Below are 20,130 nucleotides of genomic sequence, written 5' to 3' on the forward strand. Positions count from 1 at the left end.
GTGTGTGTGTGTTTCCCAGTGGAAGCCAATCACCGGGGGAGGACAGAGAGCGGGGAAGGCGTTGTGTATCAACTGTTTCTGCTTTTTTAATTAATAGTTAATTGCAAATGGAGCCAAGCAGAGGGGAAGACGGGAGAGAAAGGGAGGTGTGTGTGTGGTCGGAAAAGAGAGCGAGAGAATGGGAGAGGTGGAGGAAGGAGGGGAAGGAGGAGGAGGGTGGGAGCACCGAGGAGGAGGGGGAGAGCTGCAGGCGGATAGAGGCTGACAATGCAGGTAGCTGGAGGGGAGACTGTGACTGAGAGAAGAAATGAGTGGGAATGAGGAGTGTGAGAGAGAGAAAGGCAGAAGATGGCAGTGAGTGGGAGAGAGTGTGACAGAGAGAATGAGGAAGAGAGAGAGAAAGAGAGAGAGAGAGAGGGAGGGCTAAGGGCTGAGGGAGAGGACTTGTCAGGGGAGACGGGGAGATAGAGATAAAACGTGTCAGAGTGAAACACAGAGATGACGGCAGACAGATTTAATGAGCTCCTCCCAGATGTGAGACGGAGCTGTAATTATTCGTCCACTCTCTCTGTGTCGGGCCGGGCGGCTCGCGGCCCAAACCCGGCCGCCGTGGAGCCCGAGCCGGGTCCATGTCGCCAGAGATGCAGCGAATACGAGACGCTGACTGACGGCTGATGGCAACATCTGGACGTCTGGTTGCTTGGATTCATGTTCTGTTGGTTCATTTGACCAAAACTCAGTGACCTCAGCTCAATGTAAAGTAAAGGTGTTTCTAATATCAGTGCTGAACCTCAGTTTGTTGTGATCAGGATGGGCGGCCTGGTTTTATTCTCATTTTTTTACTTTTTTTTTTTTTTTTTTTACTTTTTTATTTTTGCACAATAAAAGCAAAACATCAGAACAAGAATGAAATAACAATAGATTGTGCAGGTGAGATACAGAAAACCCCTAGGGTCAAAATTTGATTACATAAAAAAAAGAAAAAAATGTCAACAAACCAACAAAAAAGAGCAAATATACATTAAATCAATGCAGTAAATGTGTGTAAAGGTGTTTAAAAAAGAGTGTGTAGACCTTTTGGTTGACACGATTGCTTCTCTTTTCCTTTTACTCTCTTGTCTTTGTCTGTTTTTGCCTTTCATATGAGCTGAGCCTTTGTCAGTGTGTTGTTAATGTTAATCAATCAAAAAAAAAAGAAAAAGATGTAAAGACAAAATCCCGCCTAAAACACACTGACACAGCTTAGCAACAGGGATTGACGATGATTTACATTTTATTTTTCGTCTACTTTATCACTAAACCACAAAGAGAAGAGGCGTCCAGCGGTGAAAACTGATTAAAGCAGCTTTTTTTTCCTGTTTGCTCTTTGCAATCTAGAAAGAAAGAAAAAAAAAATCATATTTTACCCTTCAAACGCTGCAAAGAAGCTTTTTGGATGAGAAGTGATGTATCTACAAACACGTCCAGTTGACCTCGATTCAACTCTGTGTGGAGAGCCGCGACCTCGATGACTGAGAGCCTCCACACGTCTTCAAAAAAAAAAACACACAATCTTCAAACGCTTCGTCTCGTCACACGGTGAAAGTGAGAACACGCAGATTAACGGTTTGCGATGCATCTGAGGTTTCGAGAGCTGAAACTACTGAGTCATACCGATACTCAGAAAATATATTTGAGAAAAAAAAAAAAAATTACAAATATGACAAGTTTTCAGCTTCTGTTGAATTCCTTCGAATTCGACCTCACATGTGTAAATCTCTCCTTTGAATTAAAATGTATTCATGCGTATTTCCAACATGCATGACTGTTCTCAGATGTTTTGACGCCTTCATGTGACGTCCGGATGGAGCTTGGTTTGTGCTCTCTCTCACTCTCTCTCAGTTTCTTCTTCTTCTTCTTCTTCTCCTTCTTCTTCTTCTCAGCGTTTCCTTATTGGTTTTGGATGCAAAATGCTTTTTCTGCGTTTCGATTTTCAGAATTAATCAAGATGCAAGCTTTTCAATGTTCCTCTTAAAAGTAACCTGAGACAAACTGGGAAAATAACACCACTCCAATGTAAATGAGCCGTTGTAAGTGATTATTACCTGTTACAATGTGTGTTAAAATACCTCCTGTGTGTTAAAATGTCAGAGAAATAACATCACCAATAGCAGCGCTGTAGGTTTTGCGGGGTAAAACCGTTTCAGTGGCATTTCGATCACTTCGAATCAGACTCAAGAGTGCTGCGCCGTAGCTGAGCGTGACCTCTGACCTCTTTGGAAACCTAAAGAGTGTGAACACTACAGGAAGCAGGCTGGTATCACATTGAGAAACAGGAAGGAAGCGAGGCGGGGCGCTCGCCAGCCACCTTCGTCATCAGGCCCACAGCGACAAGCAGAACTTGAAAAGAGAGAAGGTTGGATGGACTTTTTCCTCCGCCAGTGAAAGTACCTGAGGCTCGTTTGTTTGAAGTAGAGATGATCTCGATAATACGACCAGCACTTGGAAATGTTTAGCAAAGACTTTCATTCTGTAAAAAACGTAAAAATAAAATGTAAAAAATCAGGTTTCAGGCCGTGACCTGATGAAAGTGATCAGTAGCAGTTTATGTCTGGTGTGTGTTGTGTGTGTGTGAAAAGGGTGAGAGATGAAGTGAAGTGTTGCTTTTGGTTGCAGTTACCATTTATCTTTTTTATATTTATCTATATCTATATCTATCTATCAATCTATCTATCTATCTATCTATCTATATATATATATATATGAAGAGTTCATTTGCAAAAACAGATAAAAGCCATTCTTAAAATGAATACACCTTTTTCACTGATACTGCTTGGAGTACACACACACACACACAAAGCATGATTTAGGATAATAAACATTATGCCAGACTAAATAAACACATAAAAAATAGAAATAAATATAAAGTAAATTTTAATAAAATTCAAAAAAGTTTAAAAAGGTTTAATAAATTCAAATGGAGATATCAGTTTTTGAAAATGAACTCTTCATATGTATTTGCTGCCCCTATTCTCAATGCACAGCTTGTTAATGAATTTATATTAGATAACAGAATTATGGACACAATATTGATGTTGTATTGATACTGTAAGATGAGACTAGATATCTTATATTGATACTGTAAGATGAGACTAGATATCTTGTGTGATTTTGGATCTTAATATCGTGATCTGACATGAGTGATGTCATGTCTGGGGCTTAGAGGCAGCAGCTCAGTAAAGACATGACATTTTCTGAGCTTATTAAACTGTTGAAGCTGTTACATTATTTATATTTATCCACTTAACTAAAGGCAGTTTAGCAAAAATCCCTTGTGTTAAAATATCTAATGAAAGCAGCAGCAGTCAAACCTTCAAAACCGTCACAATATCGACATCGAGGTGTTTGGTCAAACTTAGCGTCTGATCAGTTTTTTGGTTGGAGTTGCACCTCTTCCCTCACACTTAACCATCTTTGTGGCATCATCATCATCATTACTATTAATATTATTATTATTAGTAGTAGTAGTAGTATTATTGTCACATCTCAGAAAAATGATGAACCCCTATCAGTTGGTATGGCCAAAATATAGTGTCGTGTGTGTGTGTGTGTGTGTGTGTGTGTGTAAGTGCATGTGTGCTGCTTGACCTCAAGGTGTGATCGCCACTGACTGGAGCCAGCCAGCAGAGCAGCTGATGCCTCTGGACTGTGTGTGTGTGTGTGTGTGTGCATGTGTGCGTGTGCGTGTGTGTGTGTGTGTGTGTGTGTTGGTCAGGGTTGAGGTTGTGTTGCTCGCACCTCAGATTATTTATAACCTCTCCCTGTGATTCTTGCGCTACTCTTTAGTTGTCCTGCACCCCCCCTCCTTTATCTCCCATCACATATTTATCCCCCACTCTCTCAGTCACCTAAACACACACACACACACACACACACTCACAAGGTGTAAGTAAGCATGTCTGTCAGTGATGACAAGACTCGGTCAGTGCGCACTTTGCCATGACTAAGAGCTCTGTCGACATAGACCGCAGTGACAGAGCACACACACACACACACACACACACACACACACACACACACACACACACACACGATGAGAAAACAATCACTCAGAGTGGTGTGTGTGTGTGTGTGTGTGTGTCAGGACGAAGGGTGTTAGCTGGCAACAATGCAGAACAGAGATAAAGAACCAATTGCATCGAGTGCCGTGTGTGTGCAAGTGTGTGTGCGTGTGTGTGTGCGTGTGTGTGTGCGTGTGTGTGTGTGTGTGTGTGTGTGTGTGTGTTCACATGAGTAGGTGTGAGGACAGAAATAACGAGGGCGGAGGGATGATGGGAGGACGAGGTGAGGGAGCGGCAGCCATGTTTCTGATGTGAAGCTGAAAGACAAAAAGTGACAGAACAACGTCCTCTTTCTCCTCCTGTAGCTGCGATTGTTGTTGTTGTTGTTGTTGTTGTTGTCGTTGTTGACTCTGACCTTCTCTGCTGCTGGATGTTGTAATCCTCCCCGTGTGAGCCGCGGTCAGACGCACCAAATGAGCCAAAATGTAAATTCCTGGCGGTTTGTGCCATCTGTCCGTCGGCTGGCAGGAGGCGCCGGCTCTGTTTCAGGTCTGAGGTGGAGATGAAAGGTGAATTCATTTTATTTTATTTTATTTTATTTTTAATTTAATTTTAGGACTGAGTGCTTGGCTTGCATGTGTTTTGGTGTCTTTTATTTCATAAATCTGTCATGTAATTCCCAGTTTATTCTTTTATCACGGGACAAGTGCTGGTTGTTGAAAAAAAAAACACATATGAGTGCAAAATTTCAAGTTTACCGTGTTTAAGGTGAAGATTTAAGGCGACTCTTTTTTAAAGCAAAGACTGAGCACAGATGTTTGTGTTTGTTTCATTAAATTTCATAAATCTATAATATAATCGCCGGTTTGGAAAAAGTACAGATTTGTTGAAACTTGGGACAGATTTTGGATGATTTGTTTTATTTTGGGGTTCATATTTTAGTTACACCATGATTTTCATACACAAACACATAAAAAAGAGAGAAATTGATGAAAAAAAAACATGCAAAATTTCAAGTTTGTGCCAGGAGGAGGCTATTTTTTAAATTTTTATCATCAGGACTGAGCTGACGTGTTTGTGTTTGTTTCATTTGATTGTATAAATCTGTAATATAATTGCCAGTTTAGTGTTTTATTGCAGAAAAAGTGCAGATTATAGAAATTTATATGAATTTGACACACAGCAACAGGAACTGATGGAAAACTGAATTTAGTGTCACAGAAAAATATGAACAAAACGTTTCCAGCATCTGCATGAGGAGGAGATTTAAGGTGAAATTTCCTTTTGTCAGCACTGAAAGTTTATGCTTGCTGTTTTTTAATCAATCAGTAATATAATTGATATATATATTTGCCAGTTTATTGTGAAAAATGTGCAGAAAGTTCGTCCATATTCAACACGACTTCCTCAGTTTGACGACACACAAAGAACAAGAACAAACTTCAGCACAAAACGTAAAGTTCTCCCGTGAAAGATGATATCCTGGGGCCACTGTGGTTACTGATGGATAGTATTGATTGTTGATTGACACCTGTAGTCGGACCACACACACACCTGTTATCCGCCTCCCAAAATGGCCGCCACATGCTGCTCTCATGGCATAATGTGGTGGTTAAATTGCCCATATGTCAGCCTCTCCGTCCATCTGTGTGGCTCAGTGTGAAACTAAATTATGTTTCAGGTCACCGTTCAGATTGTGCCAAAGCTATGGGAAATCACATGGACACACACACACACACACACACACACACACACAGAGCTCTCTCTTTGCTGACAGAAGGTCTTGAAGAGCGGGTAATGAGAAAAGGTCCTCATGCATGAAAGCTCACGTCCGCAGGCCAGCCAGCCCACACACACACACACACACACACACACTTCTAATGAATCTTAAATCTTATCGTGCCTAATCTAATCTCTGATCTTCCTTTTTTCTATTGTGGCTCTTTTTTTTTTTTTTTTTTTTTTTTTTTTTGGTGATTACCTCGTGTCTTTCTGTCTGTCTCTCTGTTTGACTGAAGAAGGATGACGGTATTAACTTTCTGGAAAGACAGAAATGATTCTGCTGTTTTCCACCCACTCCCTTTCAACACACACACACACACACACACACACACACACACACACACAAGCAAACAAGCAAACTTTCTGGAGTGAAACAACAACAACAAAAAAAAAGAGAGTGTTTGTGAAGGCCGGTTTTATGATAGAGACAGTGCGGTCCGCCCACACCTTCATTATTTTTTTCCGCGACGTCAATTTCGGCAGATTTTATCTTTATTTACCTGCACGGGCCGAATGCACACAATCACACAATTAAACATCCTCTTTGTTTGTGGCTGCACTCCAGGGCTCGCTGTCAGTCACTGATCCCGTCCAGATCAGATCGGTGCAAATGTTAAAGGATCGCTTTGCTTTTATTTTCAATCTTGGCCTCATTAAAACGTTGTCTGGCATCATTCAGGATTAAAAACAGGAAGCTCACAGGATAATAAACAGTGGGCTTGGTTAGTTCTGCCTGCAGGAGCTAAATAAACTCACCAGGAAAAGTAGAGCTACCCTATGTGCTGACCACAGCCCAGGAGGGACCCAGCAGCTGATTGGATCGCTAAACGCTTTTCAGATTGCAAATGAACTTCCTGTCTCATTCATATATAATACAGTGCAGTATCACAAATACACCACTTGCCCCGCCCCGCCTCGGTAACACAACAAGTCACTGGCCAGGATCCTCAGCACTAAAGTGAAGTTGTTGCTCTGTAAAGTCCTAAAAAAGTTTTGAAGAGGTCTGGCTTCAAACCAGCAGCAAAGTTCTCCTTTAAAACTGAGCCGTTGGATTACAAATTCAACTGGGCCCGGGTTTTAAAACAAGGAAATACAGATGGTGTTTGGAGATGGCAGTAAAAATAGTAAAAAAAAAAAAAGCATTTGCCAGTCCAGTCAGGGATAAACCACCAGTTTCCATTGTCAGTGTTATATTTCAGGGTTGACAGAGACATATTTTCGGTGGGGCACCAGCCTGCTTGTGACTGTCAGTCGCCAGAAAAGCTACGATTTGGGGCTGGAAATTACGTCCCATGAGAAAATGTAGATTTACGATTTGCCTCCTGACTGCTTGTGGAGTATATACCGCGCTCGCACGGCTGTGACTAATAACATCACTATTAACAAATGATTTTTACAAAATAATGTTGCAATCTAAATATTGAAATTGCTATTAAAATTGACTATTCAATTCAAGCTCTGGGCTCCTCAGTAGAAAATGAAATGCTCCTATATGAGGACATGATCTGGGTTTAAAAATACGATCTTACAGTCACAAAGCCTGTCTTTCTGCGGTCGACACCTGAAAACAGCCAGGAGACCTCCTCGCAGTGAAACGGTGACGATAAACAACACTGATGAAGAGCGACTTGACTTCACTTGACTTCCTGCGTTAAAAAAAAAAAAAAAATTTCATCAGTCTGAAGACAAACTGCATCCATTCTTCATAATTACTTTGTGATGCCTGGAAAAACACACACACACACACACACACACACACACACGCACACACAAGCTGAGCGGCAGTGACAGCATCCACTTTGCAACATTTCCATGTGTTCTGTGTCTGAAGGGGCGTTTTGACGCCGAAATAATGGAAAAACGTGTGACAGATCCTCACAAAAACGAATTATGATGGAGTAAATATTTGAGAACATTTATTTTAATAGCGCACACAGACTGTTATCTCCCTCGTATTGAATAACCAGATGGTGTACATCACTTGTCTCACACTGGCAGGAAAAAAAAGAAAAAAAAGAAAAACAGATATCCAGATACAGATTCACTGTCTCTGCCGGTGCTTTGTGTTCCTCTCTGCTTGGCATTTTCAATTTAACGCCGCTGCAGCAGAGACTGCAGCAGGCAATTAAGGATTTGTCCTCAGCCGACCTGTGTGCTGCGAGGACGGACGGGAGGCGGAGGAAGGGGACAAGGAAGGGAGGGCGGAAGGAAGGAAAGAAGGAAGAGTGTTGTACTTTAATATTCATGCAGCTAATAGACAGTCGCCGGATATCCAGGGAGCTTATCAGATTGAATCATGGTAATTGGGTATTGACTCAATCCCGCAAAAATGGTCCTGATTACAGAGGTGTTATCCTATAATCTGTGTTTTGCCTGCTGATTTCCATGTAGGCTCTGTCTCCTTTGTTTGAGAAGCTGAAACTTGGCGTCAGTGTTTCCCTCATCACTGAATAGTCACCTAAAAGAGCTGCTATCTCTGTAAAAAAAATAAATAAATAAATAAAACATTCAGTAGTATGGCAGATGGTCCAAATGCTGTTTCCAAGAATTTCAGTATTGGTTGGAGTGGACGCTTCCACTTCCACACGAGCCAAATGTTGTTTCAGAGCCTCTGGAGGAAATACCGCCATGCATTAATGTTATTTTTATTTGCCTTTACTCTGTGCGGCACATCAGAGGGGAAAGAGAAGCAGATGAATATGAATGAAGCAAACCCTGAATGTGTTTTTTTTCTCTGCATTCACATGATGCTCCACTTCTTCCATATACATCGAAATAGTCTTTTGGCTTTTGCCTCGTGGTTTTCTCACTTACTGATAATGTCATCTGCAGTGGGTTGGCGCTTTGATAAAAAAAAATAATAATAATAAAATAAAAAAGTCTGAACCAAATGTGAAATCAAGCGAAAATGGAATCTATGTGTTAATAATTTCAGCTCATTTTAGTTTCCTGTCAGCATCGAGGGAAAGGTCTCGCTGAAGGGCTTTAGTGGAAGAGAGTCAAGGTGCAAAACAGTGAATATTTTCATAAAATCAAATCAAATTACAGGACAGGGTGGAATTCAGGATTGTGGGAATGTCAGGCATCGTCTTGTATGTCCATGTCGTGTTTAATATCATGATTAAAGGAAAATGTTATGGGGAAAATGCCCTTTTTTTTTTACTTATGCAGACGGAGACAAGATGTTCTGCATGTCAGCATTTCGTAGCATTTCGTGTTAGCTTAGCATAAACACTTGAAGTCTATGGGAGTCGTTAGCCTGGGTTCATCAAAGTGAAAAAATGAACCTTACAGCAGCTCTGAAGCATGTTTTGAGATTTATTTTTTTTTTTGTTAAAGAAATGAGAGTGGTTTCAGCAGAAGTTAGATGGTGGAGCTGTAACCACTGAACACATTTATCCTTCCATCCACCGCTGAAGGTAGAGGAAGGTCAGGCACAAATTAATTTCTCTCAGAACGACTCTAGTATTTGTGGTTTTGTTTTTAATTCCAAGATGTGTTTGTATTTTACTGACAGTGAGCTTTTTTTTCGTGCTGTCCTGTCCACATCGAACGCCTGTGGCCTCTCTCTTGAGCTCGTGTTTCTTGTTGCCGACTTTATCTTCATTTTTTTCATCGCTGAAAATCTCTTATTCTACTAGCAGATTCCCCAAAGATTTTGCTCTCCATTTTTGTGTGTGTGTGTGTGGGGGGGGTAAGTTTGCTTTTTTAATTGACCTGTTGGCAACTCCAAATTAGTGTTTCATTTCCCAGTGCTAACATTAACTAATTAAGAATGCATCTCGTTATGCATTTTTTACCTCTTCAAGATTACACTCGCTTTTTCTGAGCAGCACCCTGTCTCATTTTTGAAAAAAAAAAAAAAAAAATCCAAGCTGTGTATTTCAAATCCACATGATCCACTTTGGCGTTTCTGTAAGGTTTATTTTTTCACTTTGACAGAGCTAGGCTAACGACTCCCATAGACTCTAAGTGTTTATGCTAAGCTAACACCAAATGCTGCCCATAGCAACTGAACCACTGGATGTACAGAGGTGAAAATGGTACCAAACATCTTGAATCAGTCTGGGAAAGTCAGAAAAAGGGGAATTTGCCCAAAACATTTTCCATGTCCCAGCAATCACAGTCTCTAATCTAAGACAGCTCGTTACTTGCTTCACATTCCTCGGCCTCTTTAACCTCTTTACTGCTGTGATATCGACTGAAAGATTCACCTCGTCTCTCGCTGCCCGCAGGTCATGAGAGGAAAAATCAGAGTTGCAGCGGAGCTCGCTCGAACGAGCCACCAAATGACAAATACAAGCGGCCACGCTGGGATTAAAAATGTGCCTTAAGTGCTGGTATTTGTCAGCGGGAAATAGCAACATAATTGGCCTGGCGCATTATTCTGGGAGCAGGCGGTGACAGCATCGCCGGCCGATAAGCCTGTTTCTGTCCTGGCCGGTGAGAGACTTTCACATGGGGATCCTTCTGTATTAAAAAAAAAAGAGAGATTTAGTGCCCGTCATTATTTATTTAGACTTTGCTGATAATTTTGCCCCAGCTCTGCCGTATTTATCAGCCCAGTGAACCCAAGTTAAACAATCATTCTAGGGTGAAATGCAAATGTCCTGATGGCGTAATAAGCAAAGTAATTCACTGATTTTCAAAAAAAAAAGCAGTGAGTAATGTGTGAGTTATTTCTTTTTTCCAGTAAAGCACCCCGACGCTGGTAATTGCGGTGAGATCTCGACATTATCCAGATAAGAATCGGGCCGTTTCCCGTCGCTCTCGCTCTGTGTGCAGATCGCAGCTCCGGCTCTGTTTGTCGATGCTGTGTGAAAGTCACTGATGTAAATAGAGGCCTGGTATTTATACGGGCCTGGCCGGCTGCCTGATTGATCTGAAACGTTATACTGCCTTTGACTGTGCTGTCCTCGAAACCGCACACACACACACACACACACACACACACACACACACACACACACATACACACAAACAAAAATACACGCACGTAACACAGTGCACTGTACACAGGAGCGTGGGTGTTTTTGTTTAAACCTGATACCACCAGAAGGTAGATAACAGAGACCGAAAGCTGTGTGTGTGTGTATGTGTATATATATATATGTGTGTGTGTGTGTGTGGGTGGGTGGGTGCATATGTGGGAGGATGAAAGAGACTGACTAATTAAAATGTCAGAGATGAAATCCCACCAAAACTATTTGAGAACGTCATGCCGCTGCTTTGCACTCGGAACAATAATAATCTGTGTGAGATTATGAGGCTCATTCAGAGCCGCCGTCTTTTTTTTTTTTTTTTTTTTTCCCGGGAAATAAAACGAGCGGCCGCTGAGTCATGCGTCGTGGCGAGGCCTGTTTGACGTCGCGGCACCGCTTCACCGCTGCACTTTTCTCAGCAGGGAAGCCCTCAGAGGGGCGGAGTCACTGTAAGGCAGGTAATTCACCCCTTTATTGAGCCTGTCAGCTGTTTCTACACACACACACACACACACACACACACACACCTCCTGCGTGGCATTGAAGGGAAATGAGTGAGTTATCGCTTTAGGAACCCCAACCTCGGCTCCATTGAACCGGTTGCCTTTGTGTTCTCCAGGTTTTGTTCGTTTTCCTCGCGGAGATTTTTTTTTTTTTTATTCCAGCTGCACTTTGATGACGGATTTGGAGTGAATTTGCTCCGGGGGATATTTTCTTACGGGTCTTGGGAAATCGTCTATAAGCCCTTCTGAGCGGTTTAGATTCACATTCTGTGGTGATTTTTCAGCGCACGCCTTTCTGTCTCCTCCCCGGGTCAGCGAGGGTTAGGAAGAACGTATACAACATACTGCAGTGGCCTTTATGCATGTTTCCTGCGTCGCGCCGGCGTTACAGCTGCAGACAATCACTTCTAGAAGGTCACATAATACAGCCAATTAAAGCATAATTAAGAGCAATTACAGAACAAAGTAGTGCAGTTGTTTTGAATAGATGTGATTGAAAAATGATCATGACATTTCAATTATAATAATCCATTTGAGAATTTTTTTTTTTTTTTTTGCAGTGTTGTAGCAGCGGCTGCCGGTCTTCCGATGCGTTCACGTCACGTTGGAAGAAATGGAAAAACGAGCTTTTGTTAGTTAAGACTGGAAAGCACTCGTTGCGTGTTTGGCATGTTGGAACCTCCACATGCAAAATCATTCGACTCTAAAATCGACCATCAAGGATCTGCAGCAGATGTTTCTTGATTTTTGAAATCAATAAATGTGAGTGCCATGAGCTCGTCACAGTGCACACACGTATTTGGATTTAACTTTTGGAGTGATGGAAAAAAAACTACAAAGATAAGAGCCAGGCTGAATATAAGTGGAACAATCCTTTAATTGCAGAATATTTTAAGGCATGGCCCTTGTGCTTCTCACTTCAGCAAGACTTGTACAACGGCTGCATTCATCAGAGGCTGTTTCTGTCTAATTTTGGTCAGATTTGGTCAGAAGTGCAGCCTCAGGTGCCTCATTATGCTCGCTCGGCTCCCCGCTCTGCTTCTGTTTTCACTGGAAACTGAAAACCGAACAGTCTCACATGAAAAAGAGCCGACTCCAGGACAGGTCTGGAGGTTTTACTTTGGCTTTTAGCAACAGACACTGAGATTTGGGAAAGTTTCATTCAGTGACCTTGAAGGCTGAAGACAAAAAAAAAACATCCATAGAATGCAGATGTATATTCATAATGGATAACAGTGAAGTCATTGGTGTCTCCCAGCTTTCTGCCCAGTGAGAAATGCTGGGAGAGGCTCCAGCACCCCGCGACCCTCATTAGGATAAGCAGCTTGGAAAATGAATGAATGCAATAAACGTTCCAGTAGTTGATAAGTGTTAAAACATCATAATGAATCATTTCAAAAATGCACTGTTTAGTTAATCCAAGTTTGTTGCACACTTGCATTTTTCAGCCCCAGGCTTTCCCGACGCCTCGTCTTCGCAGGACGTGTAGCGAGCGAGAGAACAAAACAAAAATAAAACCGCTCCAGTTATAATCACTGAGGCTGTGACTGTTTTTGAGCCGCCACTTCACCTGCTCTGCCGCCGCTCACACCCATTTCGCCGTCACTAAAAGTCAAACTCATGAAATCCACGGTTTGTTAACCTTCTGACTCGACACGAGGAGTTGAAGTTTGCAGTTTAGGCACCGCCGGGACGCCCGAATAGGGTTAGCCACAGCTTGTACTCATTAACCCAGAACCTGTAGTAAAACTGGGGTTAATGAGACACTTGAACATCAAAACCCACAGTTAATGTCCTCAGGTTGCTTAGAGCAGGAATTTGAACGGACAATAAATATCGCATTTCTGCTCCAGATTGGCTGCAGCAGTCTAATCTGTAAGCCAACATGATATCTCATGTTCTACACACACTCCATGTACTAATCACACACTGCAAAAACTCAAAATCTTACCAAGATTATTTGTCTTATTTCAAGTCAAAATGTCTTATTACTAGTCAAAATATCTCATTACACTTAAAATAAGACATAATCACCTCAGAAGTAACTTGTTTCTAGACAATTGTCTCTTGTTTCAAGTGAAAATTTGCTTGTTTCATTGGCAAAATTTCTTTCTTGTTTCTAGCTAATTTTCACTTGTTTCAAGTGAATTTTCACTTTTTCCACTGGCAAATTTTGCCAATGAAACAAGCAAATTTTCACTTGAAACAAGTGAATTTTCACTTGAAACAAGAGACAATTGTCTAAAAACAATTTACTTCTGAGGTGATCATGTCTTATTTTAAGTGTAATGAGATATTTTGACTAGAAATAAGACATTTATGACTTGAAATAAGACAAATAATCTTGGTAAGATTTTGAGTTTTTGCAGTGTTGAAGAGATTGTCTTGAGGAACAAAATGATCTCACTGCACCTTTTGCATCTCATGTAAATCTGATGTGTTAATCCACCGTTTCCATGTCGCCGATACACAGATTATTCTCATTTTTCTTGCTGGTACGGACGGGGGCAAATGAAAATCAAGATTCAGTGTTAACCCAGCCGACACGAGCGCTAACTCCAGCCCAGGCTCTGAATATTTATAGACTAATTTTCAGAGTCATAGTATCACATGAATCTCAGTTGACTCTCTAGTGGCACATTGTAAAAAAACAGCATTGACATCAGACTGTAGCGGCTGAATGGGAGCAGAAACTGTTGTATTTGTTAGTGTCACTTCACATGTCCAAACACTGCAGACCCTAAAGTGCCTACAGATACGAGTGTGTGTGTGTGTGTGTGTGTGTGTCCTTCACCCCGGTGCATGCCAGGGAAAACCTCTCCTGTGCAGAAATAAATGAATGAAAGTGGAGGTGATCTTTCGCGCACCGTGTGGCCCCCCCATCTGTCTGTCTCGCTGTCTGCCTGTCTGTCTGTACATCCATCATGTCCTGTCTGTTGTTCCCATCTGTCTCCCTGTCTCCCTCCCTGTCTCTCTCTCTCTCTCTGCGTGTCTGTTGGCGTGTCTCTCTGTTTGTTGCGGTGAAAGACAGTGTGACATTTGAAACAGCAGGACAGGGCTGCTGTTAGCGCTGTGGGCCTAAATGTCAGCCGGGCCTACCGGTGATGCCCACCCCCACCTCCTCTCTCTCTCTCTCTCTCTCTCTCTCTCTCTCTCTCTCTCTCTCTCTATCTCTCTCTCTCTCTCTTTCGCCCTCACGTTTTCTTTCTCTTTTTTTTCCAACCCACCACCTGTCTCTCTCTCTCTGAAGTCTCCCCTCTCTCTCTTCTTTCCTCTCTCCACCAGGCTGCTGCTCACTCACATTCCCTTTACACTGCAGAGACTATGAAGTCCCGATATACTGATCAATCAACCAACCAATCAATCAATCAATTAATCAATCGGTGCACAAAGAAATCAGGCAAAATGATATTAATGACGTTGATATAAATCCACATTTAGCGAGCTGAGCTCTCTCCCCGGCGTAAATCTCTTGCACGAGGATACTCGACTTCAAAAGAAAAAGCACAGCTGCATTTCCCGATGTGTTTGTGCATTTAATAAGTTATTGATTGGCTGATTGATTAGGATGTATGTCAGGCTTGGGGTTTCACATCACACACACCTCCCTCTCTCTCTCTCTCTCTCTCTCTCTCTCTCTCTGTAAAAACATAAGAGTAATAATAATAGGCACTTTAACATCCCTGTTAGTTATCCTCTTCTCTTCTCCTCTCTGTCTTTGCTTCAGTGTTTCATAATGTAGCTAATTCTATCTCTCCCATCTCTCTCTCCATCTCTCTCTCCATCTCTCTCTCCCTCTCTCTCTCTCTCCCTCTCTCTACCTCCCACAGCGGGCAGGTTCAGACTAGTCAGTGTATTGGGAAATGAGAAGAAAGACAGATGCAGGGAGGAAACAAAGTCTTTAGAGACTGGTAGACAAGGCTAACCAACCACACACACACACACACACACACACACACACACACACACTTACCACCCATTTATTTTCCCATTTTCATGTCCCTGACTCTCTGCCTGTTGTTTAGTCTGAGTTTCTGTATAAGTTTCCTCTCAGAAAACTGTTATTTGTGCGTGTGCTCGCGTGGGAATGACATCATTCGCTACATGAAGAAAGCCAAAAACCACATGACCTATTGTCTAATGTGTGTGTGTGTGTGTGTGTGTGTGTGTGTGTGTGTGTGTGTTTAGGATCATCCACGAGGACGGTTTCTCCGGCGACGACGTAAAGCAGTACAAGCCTGTCGTCTATAGCAACACCATCCAATCTCTGGCTGCCATCGTCCGTGCCATGGACACGCTGGGCCTCGAGTACGGAGACAAGGAACGGAAGGTCAGCCGTCGCCCTGACACACACACACACACACACGCTCATAACCACACAAACTGGATGGAAACGATCGCAAACCATCAAGCCGCTGCACTAAAATGAGACAATCACCACATCAACAGAAATTTCTCTGCAAAAAATTGGCAATATCACTTTGTATTTGCTGATTCAATATAACTGAATGTCAATTTACATGTGCAGTTTATGTCTTTTGGTGTTACCGGTGTTTCACTGTAAATACTGACACGCGGGTGCAGCCGGAGCTCGCGGTGCGGTGCGTTTAGGTCAGCCTGGGAACGTTAACGTGCACATTAACCTGTCAGGGTGCACGGCGGCCACATTAATGCACGTGATGTGGGCGGAAAGAGCCGGTAATGACGCAGTCTGACAGGGACGGTGCTCTGTGGTGGAGTCTCACACAGCTGTTCATCATTTTACATCTACATGATGCAGCAAACGCACAGAAACAAGTCTGCCTGTTGAATCCACCATAAACTTGTTAAAGGAGTACTCCACCCAAAACTCTCATTTCTCCTCAAGTTACGTCATCATTTACTCACCGTGAATGTCAGACAAAAAAAAAAATCTTTTGATCATATGCTACACAGAGAGTCAAGGTTCCCAAAACTGTGGCCATTTCTGCTAAAACTGATTGATGAGGTGGATTGGAGACTCGACAAACAGCAGCAAGAAGGAAGTGAAAATGATGTTTCAAATTCGCAAAATATTCATGCAGGGCAAACCCAGGTCTTAAATCTCCATTTGTAGGCTCATTACATCCCAAGCTGATGTACCTTCACCTAAACATTAGCTGGGTTTCCATCCAAATACATCGAAATTTTTGAGCGAATTTTGTCAAAATGCGCAAAAGAAAATGCGAATTTATGCCTGTTTCCATTAGTTTTGTTTTGCGATTATTGAGAGGAGAGTGCGCCGTGAGATGATGTCATAAGATAGCGTCTGTGTGTCGACTGAACAACAACAAACACTCAGCTGACACTCAACAGCTGATCAGGGACAGATTCCTGCTGAACTTGTCGGCTCTTGGGAGAAGTCTGCTTACTATTTTGGCAGCGCTAACTTCGTACCGAACCATCCTAAATAAGGAATAAGAGACTAATAATAATAATAATGATAATAACTAATAATAAGACGGTAGCGTAGAAGTTTGACGTGGTATCCGGTCCAGTCATCGTTTATTCGCAAAACCTGTTTCCACAGCAAAAAGTCGCATTTTCTTTTATTGATATGCTGAGAAATCCACCCCCTCCAAGCATAAAAACTTTTTTTGCGAATTTTCGGCCGTTTTTCGAATTTCTGGTGCTTCCATCCAAGTTTTTTTTTTTTTTTTTTTTTTTTCGCAATTTCTGAAAATGCCAATAAAAATAGGTGGATGGAAACCCAGCTATTGCTAAACACGAAAGCACACGGTAGAGTGAAGACTTTGTGCTAAGCCCCACCCCCTGTCAGCGGTGCTGTTGACATAACATACGTCCCTTTCGGCCAATCAGGAGGGAAAATTGCTCGGCGCTGCCTTTGACCCGCGACCGTGACCTCCCTGCCGGGTCTCACGATGCCACGTGGGTGTGTTTGGAAATGACACCCTCTGGGCCCTCCTGAGGCTGATTGGCTTAAAAATGTAATCACTTCTTTATTGGCCCGTGACCAAACCCCCCAACAGGTGTGATTGTACTTTGCCCCGCCCCCTTTCAGCAGTGCTGATGCAACAGGACAGGCCCACTGCGGCCAATCAGCAAAGACAGCTGGTCCGTGCTGCACCGACCCGTGAGCGACCTTCCTGCCGGCCGGGTGTCATGATGTGATGCCTTTGGAAACTCTGGCCCTGTTTGTTCTAAGCCACACCCCCTTTTCCCCCGGCAGTACTGTTGTTGTCATAGGCCACGCCCCCTTCAGGCCAGTCAGGAGGGGAGGTCTGTCAGCTGGGAGCCGTCTGTGCTCACAACCAACCTCCCCACCGGGGTTTGTTGATGTGGGGTGGACGTGTTTTTGGAAACGAAAGCCCCCGCTCGCTGCCACGCCCCCGTGAGGCCGGCTGACCCCAAAGAGTTGAAAACTTTTTTACTGTCCCCTCGACCCGCCTTTCCACCAAACTGTGTGCAAAAAAACATCAGGTACTTTTTGAGTTAGCCTCACAGACGTGCACGGGGACGATCACATGACCCCCTGATAGAGGTTTAGGAAAAGCACGTTGCTTTGGAATAAACCTCCAGATACTGCAAAGTAAATGTGAGCACATCCAACTGTTTTTTGGTGCAGGATAGAGATGCATATGGATATAGACGGAGAAAAATATCACATACTCTATGATCTGTCATGTGATCAACGTGGAGTTTCAGAAAGAGTTTCACATCCTTTCTGCTGACGTGTGTCAGAGTCTCTCCACCAGGAATGGCTTCCTTTTCTGAACCCTACATTCTCTGCTCGGCATGCACTTCATACTTTTTCAACACTCAAGACAAGTCCGGATCAGGTAAATAATAGAAAACGCTGCTCCTTTGACAGGGCTTTGCCGCGTCAGCACGCACACGTCGTCCTAATTCGGTCAGATTATTCGTCAGAGGACCTTCAGGTGCAGAGTTTGAGCTGTACCTTCAGTAAGCAGGTGGTCAGCGAACACTGCGACTGGTCAGCGTGTGCATTTTACACTTTTTTTTACCTGTCCTGACTGAAACACGTGCATTCAGCAGCCTGCAGGTGTGTGTGTGTGTGTGTGTGTGTGTGTGTTGAGGCAGTGTGGCATGCAGTGCAGTGTGGTGTCAGGTGTAAATGGAGGTGCTGCGCCGGTACAAATCCCAGCCGGGCTCTGCGTTTTTTTCTGCGTTTTGGTTTCATCCCCAAACAAGCGGTTATCATCACTTTCCGGCTCGAGCAGGAACGGGAATCGGCAGCGGGCGCGGCGCGGCGGCTTATCGATCGCTTTCACATGCCTCCTAAAGCCCTTTGTGATGATACTAGTAGGACTGGCGGTGCAAAGAGCTGCGAGGGATGAGGACAAAATAATTTATTTTGAAAGAAATGACATTACAGTAAGTATTATTTCCAAAGGTTTTTCTTTTCTTTTTAAATTTCTTCAATGTTAAAGTTCTTCTCTGTCTCTCGTGGCTTTAATATGACAGGGAACTCTGACAAGCTGCCGGCGAGTGACTAGCACTCGTCACCCCGGCTCCGCATTAAACCGTCTTCGCCGCTCAGCGTTTGGGGGTCTAGAGGAGACGGCAGCCAACTAAAACCCATCAAGCTGGTGCCAAAATTCCTCCGCGCCATTCCAAGTGAGGCGTCTAAGTCCTTTAAATCCCGAGGCGCACAAGTTCACTATATGATACACAGGTCGGGGATTACGGGTCTAATCCGCGGAGCCGCGTCAGTGTCAGCGCGGGAGGTGGGAAGGGGTCAACTGCACATCCGACCCAAAAGGAAAAAAGTGCAGCGTTGCTTTATGCGTCGTGACGGGTCACTGAGGTTCGATGCAGCGAAGGAAACTGGAAGCTGGACTGAAAAAAATTACAACATAATCAAGAAGAAGAAGTTGTGCCACTGTGTTCCTTGTGGCATGATGATTGAAAAACGTTTAAAAAGTTGTTTATATCTGTTTTTACTGTGTACATTGTATCACTAGTCGATTATCCATTTGTTTATTTATTTTATTTTTACTAATATTATTGTCATTATCACTACTGTTTGCTTTGGCAATATAAGCACTGCCTTGTCATGCCAATAAAGCTATTTAAATTGAAAAAAAAATTAAACACCAAAACATATCCCAGTCGGTAGAAATGAATGCAGTGAAAAGCGGCAAAGATATAAAAATCTCATGTGGGGCTGTTTGTCATGGATCAGATCTTTTTTTTTTTTTTTTTTTTTTTTTTTTTTTTAGATCAGGAGAAACAAAAAGGAGGCAAATCTCTTACCCAAGGCCACGTTCTGTTTTTTTTTTTTTTTTTCCAGTCTCTTAAATTCTAGGTCACCACAAGTCTCAGCCACTTCTTTTTTTTTTTTCTTTTTTTTTTTTTATCAGGACAAGCGAGCATACACCCAAAACGCCATCATTTGACAAGAATGTTGCAAAATGTTGTTGTTTTTTTTGTTCAAATACAAGTACAAATACAAGTGTAACAGCTAGTGACAGTGCTATTATGATGATGATGATGATGATGATGATGATTGTGATCATAACGGTGCTAATGATTATAATGATGATGGTGATGAAGGAGGATGAAAGCCTCACAGATGGTTGTTGGCAGACTGGAGCTGACTCAGTTTGCCCAGATTCTGCTGGCTGCCCTGCTGACCTCTGTGTGGGCCCTAGTGGGCATCACACACACACACACACACACACACACTTGTACGTCATTGCCTTTAACCTTAGCTGAAGGCCCAGTATATTTTTAATCACAAGGAAGCTATTGATACTGCAAGAGGAGAGGAGTGAAATAACAATACAGCTATTGATTAAGATATGATATCTGTTTGTGTGT

General features: G+C 42.8%; 1 protein-coding gene across 3 annotated transcripts in view; it reads left to right on the forward strand.

Annotated features, from left to right (window-relative positions):
- The window catches only part of LOC115360313 (guanine nucleotide-binding protein G(o) subunit alpha), a 118,599-nt gene that overhangs the window by 15,466 nt on the left and 83,003 nt on the right, over positions 1–20,130 (forward strand). For all 3 annotated transcript variants that reach the window (XR_003928330.1, XM_030053154.1, XM_030053153.1), the window contains exon 3: positions 15,496–15,637. Coding sequence is in view for 2 of the 3 variants with exons in the window: in XM_030053154.1 (XP_029909014.1) it covers positions 15,496–15,637 (142 nt within the window). In the remaining variant the exon portion in view is untranslated. The remainder of the gene's footprint in view (positions 1–15,495; positions 15,638–20,130) is intronic.

Source organism: Myripristis murdjan, chromosome 6, assembly GCF_902150065.1.
Source record: "Myripristis murdjan chromosome 6, fMyrMur1.1, whole genome shotgun sequence".
Taxonomy (NCBI): domain Eukaryota; kingdom Metazoa; phylum Chordata; class Actinopteri; order Holocentriformes; family Holocentridae; genus Myripristis; species Myripristis murdjan.